Here is a 24,204-nt window from a genome sequence, read left to right as displayed (position 1 = left end):
ACACTTGATTTGTTCATAAATAATCACAATACAGGATAAAAAGTGCAAAGGTTCATAAGAGAAGATCAAATAAAAGATTCTCAGAACTGTTACCTGATTATCTCGGTGGTTGTTTCTTAATTTTAGCTTTGAAGTGACTCATTTAATGTGCTTGAATACATGCTTTTCCTAACTTAACAGACTTATCACTTTGAGATTCAAGTCAGGTCTCTTCAGAATATATACCCCTTAGCAGAAACAAAGGGTCCTTTCAAATTCATGATTTAAGCATTAGAACCATTTGAGATTAGTATTATCACAAATTTAAAGAATATGAAACAGAAGCCCAGAGCAATTATGCTTAAAACTTGCCCCAAATCACTTAGTTATAAAGGAATAGAACCTATGTCATCCATCTAGGTCTTTTGACTTCTGAGTCTAGTGCAATATTTTTGCCACTGTAACAGGTAATACAACTCAGGAAAAAGAAAGAAATTCATGGAGAGGGTTATAAAAAAGGTCAAGTGTACCAATGAAGCCAAAGAAGATGAGGACTTAGGAAAAGAATTTGAATGTGGTGATCAGAAAGGCATTGGTGAGTTGGCTGCAAATCCATTTCCTTCAGCCCAATATAATCATATTTAAATAAAACCCTTCAATAAAATTTCAAGTGCTTTCACAGTTCTCCATGTAGGGTCCATTAAGGTTTGACTCCATTTCACTTGCCCAATATCATCTCTCCATATTTTATACCTCATAGTCAGTGATCCATATACAGTAGACTATATATTCTTTTCCATGGTGATCAAGACCATCCCCATGGAAAAGAAAGGCAAAAAAGCAAAATGGCTGTCTGGGGAGGCCTTACAAATAGCTGTGAAAAGAAGAGAAGCAAAAAGCAAAGGAGAAAAGGAAAGATATAAGCATCTTAATGCAGAGTTCCAAAGAATAGCAAGGAGAGATAAGAAAGCCTTCTTCAGCGATCAATGCAAAGAAATAGAGGAAAACAATAGAACGGGAAAGACTAGAGATCTCTTCAAGAAAATTAGAAATACCAAGGGAACATTTCATGCAAAGATGAGCTCGATAAAGGAGAGAAATGGTATGGACCTAACAGAAGCAGAAGATATTAAGAAGAGGTGGCAAGAATACACAGAAGAACTGCACAAAAAAGATCTTCACGACCCAGATAATCACAATGGTGTGATCACTCACCTAGAGCCAGATATCCTGGAATGTGAAGTCAAGTGGGCCTTAGAAAGCATCACTGCGAACAAAGCTAGTGGAGGTGATGGAATTCCAGTTGAGCTATTTCAAATCCTGAAAGATGATGCTGTGAAAGTGCTGCACTCAATACGCCAGCAAATTTGGAAAACTCAGCAAGTGGCCCCAGGACTGGAAAAGGTCAGTTTTCATTCCAATCCCAAAGAAAGGCAATGCCAAAGAATGTTCAAACTACCAGACAATTGCACTCATCTCACACGCTAGTAAAGTAATGCTCAAAATTCTCCAAGGCAGGCTTCAGCAATATGTGAACCATGAACTTCCATATGTTCAAGCTGGTTTTAGAAAAGGCAGAGGAACCAGAGACCAAATTGCCAACAACACTCCAAGATATTCTTGAAGTGGTCTCCCTACCTCTTTTCTCTCTCCACTTAGCAGATGCTATTTGTTTACACACCATGGTGGCTTAGGTGCCCCTCACTTTTCTCCACAATATCCCTAAGCTTATTCCTCTTCTAGGATTTAACGCAAGAACATTATAGTCTCAATTCAGTTCAGTCGCTCAGTTGTGTCTGACTGTTTGCAACCCCATGGACTGCAGCACACCAGGCCTTCCTGTCCATCACCAGCTCCAGAACTTGCTCAAACTCATGTCCATCGAGTCGGTGATGCCATCCAACCATCTCATCCTCTGTTGTCCCCTTCTTCTCCTGCCTTCAATCTTTCCCAACATCAGGGTCTTTTCCAATGAGTCAGTTCTTCCCATCAGGTGCCCAAAGTATTGCAGCTTCAGCTTCAGCCCTTCCAATGAATATTCAGGACTGATTTCCTTTAGGGTAGACTGGTTTGATCTCTTCGCAGTTCAAGGGACTCTCGAGTCTTCTCCAACACCACAGTTCAAAAGCATCAATTCTTCGATGTTCAGCCTTCTTTATGATCCAACTCTCACATCCATACATGACTACTGGAAAAACCATAGCTTTGACTAGCAGACCTTTGTGGGCAAAGTAATGTCTCTGCTTTTTAATATGCTGTCTAGGTTGGTCATAGCTTTTCTTCCAAGGAGCAAGCATCTTTTCATTTCATGGCTGCAGTCACCATCTGCAGTGATTTTGGAGCCTAAGAAAAAAAAGTCTCTATTTCCATTGTTTCCCATCTATTTGCCATGAAGTCATGGGACCAGATGCCATGATTTTAGTTTTTTGAATGTTGAGTTTTAAGCCAGTTTTTTCACTCTCCTCTTTCACCTTCATCAAGAGACTCTTTAGTTCCTCTTTGCTTTGTGACATTAGGGTGGTGTCATCTACATATCTGAAGTTATTGATATTTCTCCCAGCAATCTTGATTCCAGCTTGTGCTTCATCCAGCCTGGCATTTCTCATGACGTACTCTGCACAGAAGTTAAATAAGCAGGGTGACAATATACAGCCTTGACGTACTCCTTTCCCAATTTGGAACCAGTCTGTTGTTCCATGTCTCGTTCTAACTGTTGTTTCTTGACCTGTATATAGATTTCACAGGAGGCAGGTCAGGTGGTCTGATATTCCCATCTCTTTAAGAATGTTCCACAGTTTGTTGTGATCCACATAGTCAAAGGCTTTAGCATAGTCAATAAAGCAGAAGTACATATTTTTCTGGAATTCTCTTGCTTTTTCTATGATCCAATGGTTGTTGGCAATTTGATCTCTGGTTCCTCTGCCTTTAAGAGCTTCCCTTATAGGTCAGTTGGTAAAAAATCCACCTGCAATGTAAGAGATCCTAGTTCGATTCCTGGGTCGGGAACATCCACTGGAGAAGGGATAGGCTACCCACTCTAGTGTTCTTGGACTTCCCTTGTGGCTCAGCTGGTAAAGAATCCGCCTGCAATTCAGGAAACCTGGGTTCAGTCCCTAGGTTGGGAAGATCCCCTGGAGAAGGGAAAGGCTACCCAGTCCAGTATTCTGGCCTGGAGAATTCATGTACTGTATAGTCCATGGGGTCGCAAAGAGTTGGACAGGACTAAGCGACTTTCAATTTCACTTTCCTCTACCTTTTCTAAGTCCAACTTGAAGATCTGGAAGTTCTTGGTTTGTGTACTGTTGAAGCTTAGCTTGGAGAATTTTGAGCATGTTATATAGTCTAAGTACCATTTGTTTACCTTATCTGTTTTTCCCATTAAACTATGAAGTCTTTGAGGGCAGGATCATGTCCTGTTCATGGTTTATTTCTGAAACTTAGCATAGAGGCTTTTGCATAAACACTTGTTAAATGAAAGAATCAATAAGATTATCAGGAGTTACAAGGCAATAAAGTAACCTAATGTGACTTCAACAGCAAAGATGCCACTTATCGGTCACAGACAGTATGTTTTGATCAAACACCCTAATGTGAATCTAGCTACTTAAATGTTAAACTTCTTTTGCAAGGACAACAAGTTTGCTTCTACCATTTCCTGTGAGCAATTTCGCTTAAGAAAATGTGGTCACAATTATATTCTCACAGATGTAACTATAGAAGAACTGCATGAAATCTGAGAGATTTCTGCAACCCTTGGAGAGTTGCTTTGAAACTTAAAAATTTTCCTAACTTAGATCAAACAAAACAAGTACTTTCAATAATAAATCTAAACGCTTAGTCAGCAGTATTGAGAATTTTTATAATATGCATTATGGACTATAAAGAATAGAATCTTTATGGACTATAATAGACTCTTCAAGATAGCACTTAGGCAGGAAGAACTTAACAAAATATTTGTAATGATAATGACTCTCAGAGTTTGAAGGCCTAGTGGGGTCACTGGGTTCATCTACGCAGTGTCTAGTTTGTACATCATTCAGTTCTTTTGGCATACTTTTTTGAGTCATTTCAAATTGGTCAGCAGAGCTTTGAATGACTATAGCAAAGAGACCATGGAGCTATAGGGATGGGCTGAAGACATAATCCATAACCTACAAATGCTTATTCATACACTCTTGACATTACTGTCAACATACCTTTATTCAAGCTTTCATGAAGATATACTGTATAAATAATGCTTACAAATGCTCTCAGTACTCAGTATACTACAGAAGCATTTTTAAAAATTATATATGCTTTTGAATGACAAAAATGCACTGAATTTAATTTGTACATAGTGTACGTATAAGGAAACATAAATGTTTACCATTTATCACTGTTAAGTTCGTTTCATAGTTCGTTCCTGAAATTTAAAGTCATTTACTTGGCCTTGAAGAGGTGGTAATAGGATCTCTCTACATTAGAGAATAAACTAACTCATTTTTTCCAAGTACTTTCTTCATTCATACTACAAATATATGATACATATAGAAGAACAGCATAAGTATATAGGGATATACAAGAGAAGTGATTTTGAGCCTGAATTAGACACAATAGCATTGGTATCATTTAAATCCAATTCTAGCACCTGTTCTAATTCACTAAGAAATAAAAAATTGTGTATTATTTGGAAGGAACAATTTAGCTAATGCATAACTTCATTTTTTGGGTTAGTTCATGTAGGAGTAAATGAAAGATTTTGTTTTATAAGGAACAATATTTCTAAATGAGTATGGGAGAAAAATACTATCAAATATCCATACTTCATTATTAACTCATCTATCCTTTAATGTCTCTGTCATTTTCTTTTAATAACACTTTAAAATCTTTATCACTTTTTAGTTCTGACAATGAGATGTCAATTTATGCAATCTCTCCCCTATAGTTTCATTTCTAATCTCCACTTAAGCAGTTTACCTTTTAGTGTGATCAAAGACAAAAAGAACCAATGTAGATTTGTATTGTGTGTATGTGTGTGTGTTTGTACATCCACGCTTGAAGATATCGTTTAACGTTACATAGATTTATTATCCAAAGGGATCTCTAATTAAATAAAAAAGGGAGCCTATTTTAGCTACGTCGACTTCAGGATCCATTCTTTTGTATAAAGGGCTTTCACATGCCTTCCCCCTCAATTCTAAAAGCACACGTTCCTTATTCCCTTCACCATGAATAAGGCCGACATTTGACAGCTTCACAAGGCTGACAGGGTTATCCAACAGCCCACCCTCCCTATTCTCAATCCAATTAGACCTCTAATCCTCCAGATGAAAGGCCCAACTGCTCACGTTCCTCATGACAACGACAGCTATTGATTACTTGTCACTGCAGCTAACACCTTCCCTGTCGAGGCTGCTCTGACAGAAGCAAACCTACCAAATTAGACAGCACTTTATCTGCCCTGGAGGCCAAATGGCACAACAAGTAAAGGCTAATAAATGGTATAAAAATGAACAAATCATAACATTATGACAGGCTGATCATTGCCAGCAGCCTCCTAGCTCAAGCTTGATGTTCTGTTAGGCTTGCTCCTTCTCTTTCCCCTCTGCTCTAACTCCAACGTTGACTGAATTAAAGGCCAGAACAATTAAGGCATTTGACCAGCAAAGATAAGCCAATTGAAGTATCACCAAGGGACATAAATGTCAATAACTGACTGCCATTTGTCAATACAAACATTCTGGAGATGCAAATACTCAGTCCTTCGCTCTCCACTAGGCTACACTGACTCACTTTCCAATGAGAGTCAGTTCAAATGGACAGTCTATGGCTATTTACTAGAAGAAGAGAGGAAAAAAAGAAAAAAGAAATACAGTCTCAAGAGAGGAAGTATTCTATGAAGAACAAGCAAGAGTCATTGGGGTGGGGATGGAGGGTTGCATGAGAAAAAGAGATAGCAAAGCAGATCTATTGTTCCTTTAAAAAATATTCTAAAAGACAACTGGAAAGTCAGTACATGTTTTTAGTTAAGAATACATACATAATGTAGGGAATGCTGGAAAGCTAATGAAGCTGTAACTTTAGAAACACACTCATTCATTTAATGAACATTTTTTGACCATGAACCATGTACCAGGCACTGTTCTAGGCAACAGGAGGAAAACGGTGAATAAAACAGACCAAAAGAATCCCTAACTTTATAGAGTTTACATTGCGGTAGAGTATGAGACAGTAAACAAGGTAAAAAATAAAGTGTGTGTGTGTGTGTGTGTGTGTGTGTGTGTGTGTGATATGATACTCCATCATTCTCAGCTGCATAAGAAAAAGGGGTAGAAATGTAAGATAACAGTGGGTAAGTCTAAAAAACCAAAGAACTACACACACACATAAACAACCAACCAAACTTAGTCCTGAATTAGAATAGGAAATGATAAAACTATATTTTTATTTAAAAAATATTTCCAAGCAGTGTCTACTGCTATGGCTTAGAAACAATCAACCCAGTAACAATAAGCACCCCTAGACTTAAAATTGTGGTCTCCAAATACATATATGGTGAAAGATTCAGGATGGAACAGAGACTTGAAAACATTCTATGAAGAAGGAGTGAAGGAATAGTAAAACTGGAGAAAAATTTCTTCACTTGGCCATCATGATTATTATTATTACACTGTTGGTCATGCCCCATGGCATGTGGGATCTTAGTTTCCTGATCAAGGATCGAACCTGTGCCCCTTGCAGTGGAAGAAGTGAATCTTAACCACTAGATTGCCAGAGGAAGTACCACAATGATTATTTTTAAGACATGTCGGATCATATCACTTCTTTCCTCAAAACCCTCCAATGCCTCCTCCATCTGGTTCAGAATAAAAACATATTCCTGACAATGGCCGAAAGGCTTAGTGAATCTGGCACCCATTTCTGTCTTGTCCTCATGACCGACTACTCTCCCCTTGCTCACTCATTATCACCACGCTAGCCTCTTTGTTACTCCTCCAATATTCCAGGCATGCTCCCACTTTAAGTCTTTGTTCTGACCGTTCCTCCAGCCTGGAATGAAAGAAAGTTCTTCCCTCAGTTATTTACATGGCTTACTTTCTCACCTTCTACAAGTCTTGCTTCCAATGTGACTGCTTCCATCTCAGTGAAGACTATTCTGACTGCCTTATTTACAGCTCTGATTTGCTTTCCCCAGGTGCCTCTTCCCTGGTTTTCTTGATACCCCCTTAGTTTAGCATTTTGGTTATATTTCTCTTATTATATTAGTAAATGATCATCTGGGCTTTGGAAAAGCTTCATAGTCAGAAGAGCTATAAAGAGGTCTATGATTGGTCACAAGAAAAATGCTGTGTCCAGGGGCTGACAATATTCATATTTTGGGAATAATGAGCCCCCTGATTCCCTCTCATTTCAATTCTGAACAGTAAAATGTACAAAAAACAAGCAGAGAAAATTATATGAACAAATACAGTTCTAAGACACAAGAAGGTAATTAGCAAATTAATGATCACATTTTCTTTGGAATTGATGTTATATACAAAATTAATTTTTAGAAGTTTAAATGAAAGTAAATGGATCTGAAGTTCCTTTTTATCAGCTGTAAAAATATTCACTGGCCCCATGCCCAGAGTTTAAAAGAAATCAGCATGAGTCTAATGAAAAACAAGCTGTAGGTCTCAGGGAAATTCAATATATACTCTTTCTTTTCCTTTTAGTTTCTGATTGGTTTCCATGGGAATCTAGGCTTGTGGGGATCTCTAGTCGTGGAAAGCAGATGCCTGAATTTTCATGGCTTAGTAAAAGTGGGGGTCAGAGAAGAGATAAAGATGATTAGAAAATGAATATGGTAGTAGAAAACATGATCACGTTCGAAACACAATGCTGCAAGCGACATAGTTTTCAAAACACAGCCTGCAAGGCTGTTCTTCTGTGTTTGGGAGGTATTACAACATAAAGAAGAAGAAGAAGAAGAAAAAAACTAATGTAAAGGCATTAGCTCTGGGTTTAAATTCTGAATCTGGCCCATAAGAAAGAAGCCTGTTGGAGAGCAGTTCTCCTGGGTTCCCTTACTTCATGGTTCTCTGCTTGAGCACTTCTTTCCAATAAAGTCTTTTGCTTTGTCAGAAGAGAAAGGAAGGAAGGAAGGAAGGGACAAAGAAAGACTTAGGTACTTTGGCGGGAAGATGACTGGGAAGCTGGATTTCAGAATTTCTCTATGACAGAACCAGAGGTCTGAAAAAGTAAGCTGCAGAAGAGTGAGTTCTCCTTCAGTGGAGCATTACCAGGAGCACTGAGCTGGGAATCAGAAAAACAAGATAATTCCTGAATCTGCAAGTGAAAAAGTGGCCTTGAAGAACTCAAACCAGACCTCAGTTTACTTCTATAGAAAACAGTTAATATTCAACTATTCTAATTGCTAAGAAGCTACTATGAAGGTTTTATTCTTACTAGAACTATGTTGTTATGGTTGTTCAGTTGCTAAGTCCTGTCTAACTCTTTGCGACTCCATGAACTGCAGCATGCCAGGCTTACCTGTCCTTCACTATTTCCTGGAACTTGCTCAAATTCACATCCACTGAGTCGATGATGCCATTCAACCATCTCATCCTCTGTCAACCCCTTCTCTTCCTGCCCTCAATCTTTCCCAGCATCAGGGTCTTTTCCATTGAGTCAGCTCTTTGCATCAGGTGGCTTGGAGCTGTACTATGTTAGAACAACTCAGAAGTAGTGATATCTATCAAGATTTGCTGACATTTTGTTTCTTGTAACTATGAAAGTAGAAGTGCATTAACTATAGTCAAAATATTAAAGAATGGACAGGTTTTTATTTCAAGTCTCAGATTTGTTTAAAAATAGACCAATCTTGGTTTTGGTTGAAACACTCATTTGGTTGGAACACTCAATTCAAAGACCCTAATTATTTGAAATCAGGTTCTAAACTGGAAAACCAGCAGACAGGTTTAAATACAGTTTCTAAGTACTCAGAAGAGGACAAACTTGATACTGGCTTGGAAACCTAAGAAGTTAGAATGTAATGAAGCTAAGATTTTTCAGGTTAAGACTCTCTCTGCCAGAAAAGGCAGCTTAGCTAGGGCTGAAGTCAAATGGAATAGTACATAAAGGTTGTTAACATAGCCCATCTCAGTCCAGAGGTGGTCTTGAGCAATCATTAAAATTCCAGAATATAAGGGTTTTATAAGATCAGACTTTCTATGTAATGTGGGCATTGCAAATGCCTTTTGGTGCCTTCTTTTAGAAGCATGTACTTAGTGGCTCAGCAGTGTTCGACTCCATGCAACGCTATGGACTGGAGTCGATTAGATTCCTCTCTCCATGGGATTTTTCCAGGCAAGAATACTGGAGTGGGCTGCCATTTCCTCCTCCAGGGGATCTTCCTGACCCAAAGATTGAACCTGTGTCTCCTGCACTGGCAGGCGCATTCTTTTATCACTGAGCCACCTGAAGCACACCAACAGCTAAAACCCCATTTGCTTACACTTCAGATATCCACTGGCTATAGTTTGTGGGAGAGTGAGCGCTTATTAAATTGGTTTTAAACAGACTGAGTGAATACAGTCACAGAGATGCCTGGGAGCACCCACTAAACACTCCAGGTCATCTTGCTGTGTGCTCATACTTAAGAACCACTGGATTATAGCATAGATACAAGGCTTCCAAATAGCTCCTGAGGTGAAGGCTGGGGAAATGTGACCTGAGTGCTTAAAAGCCTGGGCCAGAAACAAACAACCCAATCAACAAATGGACAGAACATCTAAACAGACATTTCTCCAAGGAAGACATACAGATGGCCAAGAGGCACATGAGAAGATGCTCAACATCGCTAATTATTAGAGACATGCAAATCAAAACTACAATGAGATAATCACCTCACATCGGGCAAAATGGCCATCATTAAAAAGTCTACAAACAATAAATGATAGAGAGGGTATGAAGAAAATGGAACCCTCCTACACCATTGGTGGGAATGTAAATTGGTACAGTTGCTATGGAGAACAGTACGGAGAGTCCTTAAGGAACTAAAAATAGAGTTACCATATGACCCAGCAATCCCACTCCTCTGAGAAGATATCCAGAGAAAAACATGGTTCAAAAGGAGACATGCACCCCAATGTTCATTTCATCACTGTTTACAGTAGCCAAAGCATAGAAGCAATCTAAATGTCCATCGATAAATGAACGGATAAAGAAGATGTGGTACATACATAGGTACATATATACAATGGAATACTACTCAGCCATAAAAAAAGAAATAATGCCATTTGCAGGAACATGGATGGACCCGGAGATTACATACAAATATCAGAGAGAGAAGGACAAATATCATATTACTTCACTTACATGCAGAATCTGAAAAAATGATACAAACGATTTTGTTTACAAAACAGAAATAGATGCACAGACTTAGAGAAGGAACTTGGGGTTGCTGGAGGGGAACTGTGGTGGAGGGAGGGATAGATTAGGATTTGGGGACTGACACATACATATTGCTATATTTAAAACAGATAACCAAACAAGGACCTACTGGATAGCACAGGGAACTCTGCTCAGTACTCCATAATAACCTAAATGGGAAAAGAATTTGAAAAAGAACAGATACATGTGTATGTATAACTGTATAACTTTGCTGTACACTTGAAACTAACACAACATTGTTAATCAACTAACTCCAATATAAAATAAAAATTAAGAAATTATAACAATGAATAATAACAACAAAAAAGTCTAGGCTAGGAACCATTCTTGCTTCCATTCTCCTTTTGCTGAACTACAAATAATGGTCACAAAGTTCTGGATATTTTATCATTTTTTTTATAATAGATTTTTAATGAGGTATAACACATATATAGTAGTGCATACGTCTCAAGTATACAGAGACATCTGTATATGAGTGTAAGATAAGGAAACCAAATGCTGTTGGTGTTAATTTTTCAAGAAAAGTTTCAGAGGTATTCTACTCTTCTTTACTTTTTAAAGCATTAACATGCAAATGTATTTTTAGAACTGAAAATTAATATTTAGTTTTCAGAGATGAATTGAGAATTCTCTTTTATGAATAAAAAAAGAACACTCAACCACAACCTGAGGTTTCTTTGTGTATTTAACATGATATAATTTTTCAAAGCGGGTGGGTAATATTCATCTTCTTGAAGCCAAATTAATAACCTCCTGGAAGATTAAAAATGCACAATTATTGACATTTAGTGAGATTGCTAAAGCTTTTTTTATCCTTATCAATAAATAAATGTATCTGTTGAAATCAGAGAAACAGTAGCTTCCCCGAATCAAAACATTTCTAACAGATATCTTTTGTGAGAAACCCAGAAAAGGTATGATTGATTTCTTTCTTGGATTAAACTGAGTGTGCTAAATGAAAAACAAACTAGGTACAAACATACAGTATATTGAGATTAATTTTATTCTCATGTGTATAATTTCCTTAGCTGCTTGGACTAATAGTAATTTGTTTCCAGAAAAGTATGTGTCAGAATAACTAAGTCAATCGACACAGTTCAATAAGCTTTTACCATGTACGTATTTTGAAATTGGATAAACGTTTCTAACAAACAAAATGTCTAGCATTTGTATTAATAATGACTTTCTATATAAGTGACACAAAATGTATTCATTCATTCAACCAAGACAAATCAGACACTGTGCTAGATTCTGGGGGATTCAAAAATAAATAAAACAAGTCTCTCATCCAGAACTCCAATCTGGTGGGAAAGACACAAGTAAGTAATAATTATCACACATATGAGACAGTGGGGCTCCAACAGAGATATGAATGAGATGCTATGCAAACATGAGTTTTTCCTATTAATCAACCTAAGATACCACAACATAGTTCATTATCACAAAAAACCCAAAACCATAATAAATAATATATGAAAATGGTTAATCTTTGGGTCAGTAATAATGGCAATGACTACTTACATGTTATGGCTGTTGAAATTTACAAAACACTTAGGTAAATTAATATCACATGTAAGTATATATACTTTACAGTAGATAGGCCAACTTTGTTACTTAATATCTTTTTTGTTATTTAATATCTTTATCCATGGTGTTTGTGAGCAGTTTAAGAGCAGGAATCATGTCTTTCATCTTTGCATTCCAATGCCTAGCACAGTGCCTGTTATACAGTAAGTTTTTAACATATGTTGAATGTATGCATGCATGCACATATATATGAATATCAGTGTTACATAAGTAGCACTTTTGAGTTCACAGATAATAGAATTAAGACAGACAATACTTGAAAAGAATATTTGGTATCCAAAATATCAGATAACTTCACTAAACAAAGGGATGTGAAGTTTAATAGGGCTCAGTATTGACAGTACTTATTTATAGCAGCTATATTATTCATTTTTTAATATTCTCTCTAGATGATGCTGTTAAAGCACTACACTTAATATGCCAGCAAATTTGGAAAACTCAGCAGTGGCCACAGGACTGGAAAAGGTCAGTTCATTCCAATCCCAAAGAAAGGCAATGCCAAAGAATGTTAAAACTACCATATAATTGCCATCACTTTATATGCTAGCACAGTAGTGCTCAAAATTCTCCAAGGAAGGCTTCAAACAGTACGTGAACTAAGAACTTCCAGATGTTCAAGACAGACTTAGAAAAGGCAAAGGAACTAGAGATCAAACTGCCAACACTCGCTGGATCATAGAAAAAGTAAGAGAATTCCAGAAAAATATCTACTTCTGCTTCATTGACTACGCTAAAGCCTTTGACTGTGTGGATCACAACAACAAACTGTGGAACATTCTTAAAAAGATAGGGATACCAGACCACCTGACCTGCCTCCTATGAAATCTATATGCAGGTCAAGAAACAACAGTTAGAACCAGACATGGAACAACAGACTGGTTCCAAATTGGGAAAGGAGTAAGTCAAGGCTGTATATTGTCACCCTGCTTGTTTAACTTCTATGCAGAGTACATCATGCGAAATGCTGGGCTGGATGAAGCACAAGCTGGAATCAAGATTGCCGGGAGAAATATCAATAACCTCAAATATGTAGATGACACCACCCGAATGTCACAAAGCAAAGAGGAACTAAAGATGAACCTCTTGATGAAGGTGGAAGAGGAGAGTGAAAAAACTGGCTTAAAACTCGACATTCAAAAAACTAAGATCATGGCAACTGGTCCCATGACTTCATGGCAAATAGATGGGAAACAATGGCAACAGAGACTTTCTTTTCTTGGGCTCCAAAATCACTGGAGATGGTGATTGCAGCCATGAAATTAAAAGACGCCTGCTATGACCAACCTAGACAGCATATTAAAAAGCAGAGACATTTCGTTGCCCACAAAGGTCTGTCTATATAGTCAAAGCTATGGTTTTTCCAGTAGTCATGTTTAGATGTGAGAACTGGATCATAAAGAAAGCTGAGCATCGAAGAATTGATGATTTTGAACTGTGGTGCTGGAGAAGACACTTGAGAGTACCGTGAACTGCAAGATCAAACCAGCCAATCCTAAAGGAAATCAGTCCTGAATATTCACTGGAAGGACTGAGGCTGAAGCTCCAGTACTTTGGCCAGCTGATGCAAAGAGCTGATTAGTTAGAAAAGACCCTCAAGCTGGGAAAGACTGAAAACAGGAGGAGAAGGGGATGACAGGGGATGAGAATGTTGGATGGCATCACTGACTCGATGGACATGAGTTTGAGCAAGGTCCAGGAGCTGGTGAAGGATAGGGAAGCCTGGAGTGCTGCAGTCTATGGGGTTGCAAAGAGTCAGACACGACTGAGCAACTGAACAACAACTACTAGGTGTATAAACATGATACCGAGCAGATACTTGGCAACTATATCTCCTGGATCCAACTCTTCCTCTCTCTTGGCCTGAACTATAATGGCTTTTATGTACCTCCATTCTTATCCTCTTCCAAAGTAGCTGCTAATGACTTGTGAGGAATCTGTACTCAGGTTTTCAGGGTTTGCTTTTCAAGTTCCAGCTACTGCTAACACCAAACTCCACCTGGATTTTTCCATCTTTCTAAGAATCCTGCTTCCTGCTAGGGCTGCATTCTTTTACATTCCAATTTGGAAAACGCCTTAAAGGAAAAAGCCAGGATGAATGTGGAGCTAATTTCACAAGCTTCCCTTCTCTGAATGATCCTGCCTGTGCTGACTGTTTCCAATGTCTTCAAACAACATATTTGTTAAGTTTTCAGATGCTTTTGGCAGACAAGCTGTTCAAAAATAGGGGTTCATGGTGAGAACTTATGCTTAGTCACGAAAGTGTCTGGTTGGTAGCTCTTTACTATGATTTCCTTTTCTATATCTTTAAATATTTCTTTTTTATGTATCTTTAAATATTCCATTAAATATTCCATCTGGTTACTTTATATTGTGTTTTTAATGTTTTTGATAGAAATTTGTTTATTGTTTCCACTGACTCTCCTTGACAGTACATCGCTTCCCTATGTGTTGGTGATTTTTCACTGTGGGATCATATCTGGTCTGTTTTAATTTATATGGGCAGGAGGAGAAGGGGATGACAGAGGATGAGATGGTTGGATAGCATCCCCAACTCAATGCACATGAGTTTGAGTGAACTCCGGGAGTTGGTGATGGACAGGGAGGCCTGGTGTGCTGCAGTCCATGGGGTTGCAAAGAGTTGGACACGACTGAGCGACTGAACTGAGCTGAATATATATGGGAAGTTTAAGGTGAAGCTATTTTCTCTAAAGAGAATTTGGGTCTGTGACTGCTGAACGGCAGGTTGGGCTACAGACCTGGGACATCTCCAACCGTTTTTGAAAATTATTTCTAGATCCTCCACCATCTTATTCCTGCTTGAACTATACTATCTCTGGTTCTAAATAATGGTGCCTTTGCATGACACACAAAACCAAACACAACACCCAGGTCTGATGTGGGCAGAGTAGAGTATTAAACAATGATTATCACCCTTATTCTGGAAATTCTACTAATACCAGTATAACTTAACTAGTATTCTACTAATACTAGTTAATACTATACTTTAAGTATAACTTAAAGATGTATTATGACTCTTGGCAAACACACAAATACACACAGCAACACAGAGACGGGGGAAATGCATAATTATCAGATAGGTGCGAGACTGTGAAAGTTGTTATTTATAAAAATCAGTTATGTAAACTGTGACATGTAAATCATAGTTCTATTTATTCTTTGACACTAAAGAAATCACTACCAAAAAAAATAAAGGAGAAACAAAAAGCAAATGGAAACGATGTGCGGCATCTCACTGAGAGACTGAACAATTCCCGCGACTGGCTGTGCACTCCCCTTTCAACTTTTTCACACTGTACCTCTACAAAATGTCACATGATTGGATCATCAACTCTTAAACTCTTTTTTTCTCGCATGATCCATTTAATGTGCAATTAGTTTCCCCTTACATTTGTGAAGTTGAGTTTTAAACCTAAATGAATCACAATGAAAAAAAATCTAAAGTGTATTAAATTCTTAATACTGGGGTTATTCCCAATCTGAAATGTTTATTTTTTTATGATAACAAGTTAAATAGAGTTACCCTTCCTGACTGAATACTTTTAACAGCTGACAAGCTTAGGTGAAAGGTCATAGATACCTCAGCAGTAGTTAAAAGAGAGGTTGAAAATGAGGGAGAATTCTTTTAAATTACTGTAATGAAAAGCAGATTCAAGAGTAATAACTTTGGAAATAACCTGACAGACCCAACTGATAAGCGCATATAAGTAGCATATTCAGAAGTACACCTTAATGTCAATCTTTTTTTATGCTTTCAACTAATGAAAAGGTATTTTTCTAACCCCTCAATTAATCAGCTATATCTGGTTCACATTTTTTAATGGGAAATAACTAATAGTTTCTGCTGGATCTAACTAATTTTCATTGCTTTTTGTTCCAAAAATACGTATCTAAAAGAACAAAGAGAAAAATACCAGGCACCAGAAATACATTTTATAGACCAAAATTTCATGGTGAGAAAAACTGTTTTCAGGTAAATAAAATCTTCAAATAAGTTTAGAAGCTTCCTGTTTAAAAAATTTTTTGATATGCCTAATCCTAAAAAAGCTGAGCTCTTAACAAGCCTTTAAAAATTTGAAATAATTTATACTAGCAATATAGTTTTAGATTTTAAAAAAACTGAAAATACATTTCAGAAAATAAATTTCTTTTATGCTTCTAATGCCACATATTTTACAAGACTACAGCTTTTTATTGTAAAAGTAACACTCACTAAGGAAAACATTTTAAACAATGAGAAGTACTAAAATTCATATATATTCCCATTATTTCAATCCAAACGCTACTGACAATTATTATTTTTAGGCTGTGCTTCATGTGGATGGCTTCTGGGATCTTAGTTGCTGCTGCTGCTGCTAAGTCGCTTCAGTCGTGTCCGACTCTATGCGACCCCATACACGGTAGCCCACCAGGCTCCCCGTCCCTGGGATTCTCCAGGCAAGAACACTGGAGTGGGTTGCCATTTCCTTCCCCAATGCATGAAAGTGAAAGTGAAGCCGCTCAGTCATCCGACTCTTCGCGACCCCATGGACTGCAGCTAGTTCCTGACCAAGGATCAAACCCATGCTCCCTGCAATGGAAGCTCAGAGTCCTAGCCACTGAACCGCCAGGAAATTCCCAAACCCAACAACTACTGACAATTTAGTGTGTGGTAGTTTTCTTTCTTTCTTTGCCTTTTCCAATGCATAAACTGACTTGAAATATAGTTTAACATAGTCCAATCATACTATCCATATAATTTTACTTCCTTTTCCCCAGCTTAATCTTAGATAAGAAAATAAACTTCATTGCTTGAGGAACTTGAATAAGTGATGGTTATCTGTGCTTACTCTCTGCAGTTTAAAGACTGCATTTTTTTGAGAAAACATATGAAAATAAAGTTATAAACTGGAGATTTCTTTACCATCTGTCCACTGCACAGTTCCACTAATCAATTTACAAATACCACAAAGCAGGTTTACTCTTCACAATAATTTGACTTCTCACCTTTTGAGCTGCAAGATGGAGGGCAGTTCTCTGGCTATGGTCAGTTTTATTAACATCTGCTCCTGCCTTCAGCAGAGTATCTGCACAATCCAGTCTGTCAGCCAACACACAATACATAAGTGGTGTTCTCCCAAATTGATCTTCTTTGTCTTTAAGGGCAGAGTTCCCTGTGAGGACAAGAAACAAATCGCGATACTTGATAATTATTGTTGTTATCACTAATATAACTAGGAACTATATTTACTAGCTGTTTCTCATCAAGTACTGGGGTAAATGCCTTAAATATACTACCTCAGTTTTACTCCCCCTATGAGAGAGACAGTCATAGTCATAGTCATAGTCATAAGTTGCTCAGTTGTGTCCGACTCTTTGCAACCCCTTGGACTGTAACCTACCAGGCTCCTCTGTCCATGGGATTTTCCAGGCAAGAGTACTGGAGTGGGTTGCCATTGCCTTCTCTAGGAGATCTTCCCAACCCAGAGATTGAACCCCCATACCTATATTACAGGATATTGAGACTCAGAGGAGTTGGGTAACTTTTTCACCTTACACTGAAAGTAGATGGTGAAGCTAAAATTCAAACTGAGTGTTGACTTTAAGCAGTATGTTCTTAACTACTATGTTATACTAAATTAACATTTTGAGATATGAGGTTATTTTTTTCCTCCCTTACTCTTTGTCAAAAAAAAAAAAATACTTATTTAATGTAGACCATACACTGGGCACTGTGGTATGTTTCTGAGAACTACAAAAATGAGTCATGATTGACTTTCTGTTCTAGACAATAAGGAACAAGCACATAATCCTCCTGCTAATTAAAACTAAACACTCCAGGAAAAATAAATGAAAGGTGGTGAAAGGAAGGCAAATTGGCTAGAGAACAATGAAACTCCAGGAACAATGTGGTGTTGAGTTCTCAGATTTGCGGTTTTTTTTGCCTCCTATATATAGAGACGGCCTGGGTGCTAAAGTAGCCGGAACACCAGAAACACCACGAGGCACATTCACAAAATTCCCCAAGAAGCCTGTTCTCTCCAGTCAAAACATCAGGACAACAGTAGCTCAGCAGCACTGAAATCTTTTGACTAACTTCCTCTATTCAAAGCACATGGGACAACAAACTGTACCTCTTTTCCTTTCCATCTGATACTACAGAGACTGTAGGGAAGGAGCCTTATGAAGCATTATGCCCTGAATCAGGCAAAGGATAGCAATGAGGTGTTACCTTATCCCTTCTCAACTAGACAGTGGAGAAAAGAAAGGAGGAAGCTAGAGAAAGCAATTCTTTATATCAGTGCATAATGCCATGGATAACTTTTGGCAGACCATGTATGGAACTGACCAAAGTTAAAATAGAAAAAGCTTTGAGAATTGAACTCTTAGTGGAATACTGCCCAGGTTCTAAATTGGCCAGGGTATTACAAAAGTGGGGCAGACCAGAAAATAACTTGCAAGAGCTTTGAAAAAGTTTGACATTTGAACCACAGTCCACAAAATTGGAACAAAATGTTCATTCTAACCTAAACAGATTATCAGTTTACTAAAATAGGAGATTTAAATAGGATTCAGAGTTTTCACCATAATACACAAAATGTTCAAGATATAATCCAAAATTACTAGACAAACCAAACATCAGGAAAATATTAAATAAGGTAATAAACTGGCAACAAATTGTGATGGTACAGATATTAGAATTAGCTGACAAAGATTTTAAAGCAGCTGTCATAAAAAGTCTGATAAGCAACTATGAATGCTATTGAGGCAAATGGAAAAATCCAAAGCCTCATAAAGATGAACTCGGTGGGACTTCTCTGGCGGTCCAGTGGTTAAGAATCCATTTGCTGACGCAGGGGACACAGGTTCAACCCCTGGTCCAGGAAAATCCCACAGGTTGTGGGGCAACCAAGCCCGTGCACCACAACTGCTAAGCCCACACTCTGGAGCCAGCACGCTGCAACTACTGGAGCCCGTGTGCCATGGAGCCTATGCCGTGCGACAAGAAAAGCCAGTGTAACAAGAAGCCTGTGCACCACAGCTAGAGAAAACCTACATGCAGCAGCAAAGATCCAGTGAAATCCAAAAAAGAAAAGAGAAATAACTAAAAATAAAAAAGCGATGAATCCAATGAAAATATCACAATAATACCACTTTTAAAATAAGTAAAAAAACAAATAAAAGAACTAAAATAAAAATCACGTTAAATAGGCACAATAGCAGAATGGAAATGACAAAAGAAAGAATCACAGAACTTGATGACAGACCAACAGAAATTATTCAGTCTGAACAACTGATAGAAAAGATAGAAAGAATCAACAGAGTCCCGGGGCTCTGTGGGACAATAACAAAGTTTCTACCATTCATATCATCAGAGCCCCAGAAAGAGAGGAAAAAGAGAGGCTAAAAACATATTTGAAGGAATAATGACTAGAAATGGCCCAAATCTAGTGAAAGACACAGACCTACAAATTTACATAGTTGAGCAAAGCTCAACAAAATAAACCCAAAGAAATCCATACTGAGTCAGTCAAAATCAAATTTCTGAAGACTAAATTCAAATTATAGTATATTTCTCATAAGAAACTAAGGAAGCCAGAGGCAATGGCACAACATTTTCCAAGTGTTGAGGGGGAGGAGAAAGAACTATTAACCCAGAATTCTACATCAAGTGCTTGCGTAGACCAGGAGTGAAAAGGAAAAGTGTCTGAGGATAGCTAAAGGATATAGCGGTTATAGGGGTACAATGAAATTCTTCTAAAATCAATTGTGATGTTTGTACAATACAACTCTGTGAATATGAAAAAAACTACTGAATTGCACATTTTAAATTTGTATGTATGCTGATATGGTGGATCGCAATACTTTCCACTACATACACATTAAAATGAAATGTTAAAAACATTCAAGAAATGTAGAGGAAGACAGGAGTGGGAAAAAAAGAGGAATGAAAAACAGGAAACAATACACAATAAGTTGGAAATCTTAAATTCTAACATTAATGATTAATTATAGGTACGTGAGGCTTCCCCAGCAATAAAGAATCTGCCTGCTATGCAGGAGATGCAGGTTCAATCCCTGGATTGGGAAAATCCCCTGGAGGAGGAAATAGTATTCTTGCTGGGGACATCCCATGGACAGAGGAGCCTGGCAGGCTACAGTCCAGAGGGTCGCAAAGTCGGACATGACTGAGCAACTGAACACATATACATACACATAGGTAAATGGTATAAGCACACCAATAAAAAGATTTTTTTTTAAAAAAGAGAGAGGACTTAACTACACGCTTGTGGGTTATCTATTTTATATACAGTACTGTGTATATTTTAATCCCAAACTCCTAATTTATCCCTCCCTGATCAACTGGTTTTTGATAAAGGTGCAAAGGCAAACCAATAGATAATTTTTTAAACAAATGGTACGAAAAATATTGGACATCCACATATGAAAACAACAACAACAAAAAAACCAAAACCTATACTTTTTACCATATACAAAATTATCTAAAAATCAATAATAAATGTAAATGTACAATCTCTATAACTACATAAATCTTTTAGAAGTAAACAAAGGTAAAAGACCTTTGCAACCTTGAGTTAGGTGAAAATTTCTTAGAGATGATACCTAAGAATAGTCCTTTACAAAATTGATAGATTGAATTTGATCCAAACTTAAAATTCTATTTGAAAGACACTGTTAAGAAAATAAAAACACAAGTCATAAAAAGTTGGAGAAAATATTTATAAAACACATATCTAATAAAGCCTTCAATATATCCAGAATAAAGAACTCTTACAAGTGAATAATAAAGCCGATAATGAAATTATAAGATGGCCAAATGGTCTGAATAGACATTTCACCGATTAAGCATATGAAAAGATGCTCAACATCATTAATACACAGGAAAATAACAAATTCAAACCACAATGTGATACTACTACACATCTATTAGAAAGGCTAAACCAAAACCAAAGCAAATCTGTCAATACCAAATTCTTGGTGAGGATGTGGAAAAACTAGAACTCAGATTTTGCTGGTAGGACTGGTACCATAAACGTTACAGCCACTATGGAAAACTGTTTGCCAGTTTCATAGTAAGTTAAATATACACTTACTACATGGCCCAATAATTTCATCGAGTGTTCAGTACACAGCAGAAGTAAAAGCAGGAAGGCTTATGTTCACATAAAAACCTGCATGTGGATGTTTATGAAAGCTTCATTTACTAGTACTAAAAACTGGAAACATCTCAATTGTCCTTCAACTGGAAAATGACAAGAGAAATTGAAGTACATCTATACAACAGAATACTGCTCAGCAATAAAAAGGAATGAAGTACTAATCTACTCAATAACATGGAAAAATCTCAAGTGTATTATGCTAAGTTAAAGAACACAGTCTCAAAGGGTACATACATATTGTATGATTCACTTACATGGGTTTCTAGAAAAGGTAAAACTATGGGACAGAAGACAGACCAGTTGTATCCAGGGGCAGCCAGGGGCTGAGATGTGGGGAGAGATTGATGATGAAGGAACATGGGAAAATTTGGGGTGTGATGGACCTGTTCTACATCTTGACTGTGGTGGTAATTGCATGACCACATGTTTGCTAAAATTAAGTAACTACAGACTGAAAAAGCGTAAAATTGACTGTATTGATTGTATTAAAACTCCATAAACTTTACTTTAAAACAACAAAAAAAGATACCATAACACTCTAAGTGCAAAAAATTTACTTTCGTCACAAATCATCAGATATCCACGTACTGGCTCAGGGTAATCATATATGAGTTGAGCATGAGGGAAGGCAGTTATTTTTAAGGTGTTTTAGCATGAACTGCTAACGGAGGAAGAAAATTGACCACACAAAATATTTGCTTTGGGGAAATACAATTGCTAAATGAAGAAAGGGAACATGTCACGCTTTGGTCTGAGTTATTTTTGCCTGAAACTAAGCTGTTTTAGCTCTAAATATTTCAATATATATTTGAATCTTGGATGGTATTGGGACCCAGAAGTACTTCATACCTTCTCCAATAACTCTTTTTGCTGATCCATGTTTCCTTGTATGCTGCTAATAAAGCATGAAAGGTAACTGCTCTTGAAATTTGAAAAAGCCTTATAAAATACTCATCTTCCCTGGTGGTTCATATAGTAAAGCGTCTGCCTACAATGCAGGAGACCTGGGTTCAATCCCTGGGTCGGGAAGATCCCCTGAAGAAGGAAATGGCAACTCACTCCAGTACTCTTGCCTGGAAAATCCCATGGACGGAGGAGCCTGATAGGCTACAGTTGTCATGTCTGACTCTTTGCGATCCCATGGACTGTAGTCCATGGACTTCTCCAGGCCAGGATGCTGGAGTGTGGATTTTCCCAACTCAGGGATCGAACTCAGGTCTCCCACATTGCAGGCAGATTTTTTACCAGCTGAGCAACCAAGGAAGCCCAACTCCTGGAAGAGGCAAGTTTTTGTTCTGTTTCAGAATCTCGGTTTTGAAGATGGAGGTAAGTTTTGAATTTGACTCAACATATCTGATAATAGAAGCCCCTATGCATAAGTCTTCTGGGTGGTCACTCAGTGCTAGGTATTATTCTCTATACAAAGACCTCCAATATCTAATCCAGAAGATTCCAGAGATTCTATCACCGCATTTATAGATATGGACTCATTTAAACCCACATTCATTAACAGAACTGAAATGTATTACAGGTAGAGCGTGTTCCTTTTATCATTTGAGTCCTTCTACAGTGAAAAATGACACAGAGAATCAGTTCAGTTCAGTCACTGTCGTGTCTGACTCTATGTGACCCCATGGACTACAGCACACCAGGCCTCCCTGTCCATCACCAACTCCCGGAGCTTACTCAAACTCATGTCCATCGAGTCAGTGATGCCATCCAACCATCTCGTCCTCTGCTGTCCCTTTCTCCTCCCGCCTTCAATCTTTCCCAGCATCAGGGTCTTTTCAAATGAGTCAGTTCTTCGCATCAGATGCCCAAAGTACTGGAGTTTCAGCTTTAGCATCAGTCTTTCCAATGGATATTCAGGACTGATTTCCTTTAGGATGGACTGGTTGGATCTCCTTGCAGTCCAAGGGACTCTCAAGAGTCTTCTCCAACACCACAGTTTAAAAGCATCAATTCTTCAGTGCTCAGCCTTCCATACAGTCCAACTCTCACATCCATACATGACTACTGGAAAAAATGCTGGTCTCTAGCTTATTGTATTTCATAATTGATATACACTCTCATCCACATCTTATTTGTTAGTATTAAGCAAAGACAGTAGTGCTTACTGTTAGCAAGATAATGGTAATTTATGTAATAATTTCCTCCTAGAGTAGCATCCTAGAGAAGGCAATGGCACCCCACTCTAGTACTCTTGCCTGGTAAATCCTATGGATGGAGGAGCCTGGAAAGCTGCAGTCCATGGGGTTGCTAAGAGTCGGACACGACTGAGCGACTTCACTTTCACTTTTCACTTTTCATGCTTTGGAGAAGGAAATGGCAACCCACTCCAGTGTTCTTGCCTGGAGAATCCCAGGGACAGGGGAGCCTGGTGGGCTGCTGCCTATGGGGTCGCACAGAGTCGGACACGACTGAAGTGACTTAGCAGCAGCAGAGTAGCATCCTTCCTTAGAAGTTTGAATAAGGGAGAGGATTCAGGACCAGTGGTCATAAGAATGAACGTGAGAAACGGAGGCAATTGGCATGCATTGGGGTAATCCTGACTAATTAGATTTCTCAGGGCCAAAGTGGGGTCAGAACCACGGGGTCAACAGGTCACTCTGCATCCCAGGGCAATCGCTTCACTCTTAGAAAGTCGGCTGTAAGATACAGGGAAACTCCAAGGCTTCTCTTCAACCCCTGACATACTTTGGTTTTGTGTCACTGATATTTATACTTTCCAACAGGGAAGATTTAATTTGGTTGTGTCACCAACATCCAATATGCTGTGCCTATAAGGAACATTTCTGCAACTGAGGCAGCTGAAAGTATGTATCCCTTAGTATGACTAGAAAAAGCAGCCCTTAGCCTCCTCACCTGGGTCCTGTTTCGAGTTGCTTTAAGGGGATAGTGGCCCTATGGCTAGTTTCCAAGTGGTGAGCATTAGGTTCTGAGCAGCCCATTAGGTTCTGAGCAGCCCATTAGGTTCTGAGCTTCCTGCTAAATGAGAGTAGCTGAGAAAGGCCTGTTCCTTTATCTAGCTACCCTACTCCTTTCC

The 24,204-nt window shown here is 38.1% G+C and overlaps 1 protein-coding gene across 1 annotated transcript in view; it reads right to left on the bottom strand.

Moving 5' to 3' along the window:
* INVS (inversin) overlaps nucleotides 1–24,204 on the bottom strand; it is a 133,783-nt gene that overhangs the window by 98,550 nt on the left and 11,029 nt on the right. Inside the window, exon 3 of the mRNA XM_052644796.1 lies at nucleotides 16,984–17,150. Within this exon, the coding sequence (XP_052500756.1) occupies nucleotides 16,984–17,150 (167 nt within the window). The remainder of the gene's footprint in view (nucleotides 1–16,983; nucleotides 17,151–24,204) is intronic.

Source organism: Budorcas taxicolor, chromosome 8 (assembly GCF_023091745.1).
Source record: "Budorcas taxicolor isolate Tak-1 chromosome 8, Takin1.1, whole genome shotgun sequence".
In the NCBI taxonomy this organism is placed as follows: Eukaryota; Metazoa; Chordata; class Mammalia; order Artiodactyla; family Bovidae; genus Budorcas; species Budorcas taxicolor.
The sequence above is the reverse complement of the archived record's forward strand: the minus strand, read 5'-3'. Positions and strand labels throughout refer to the sequence as shown.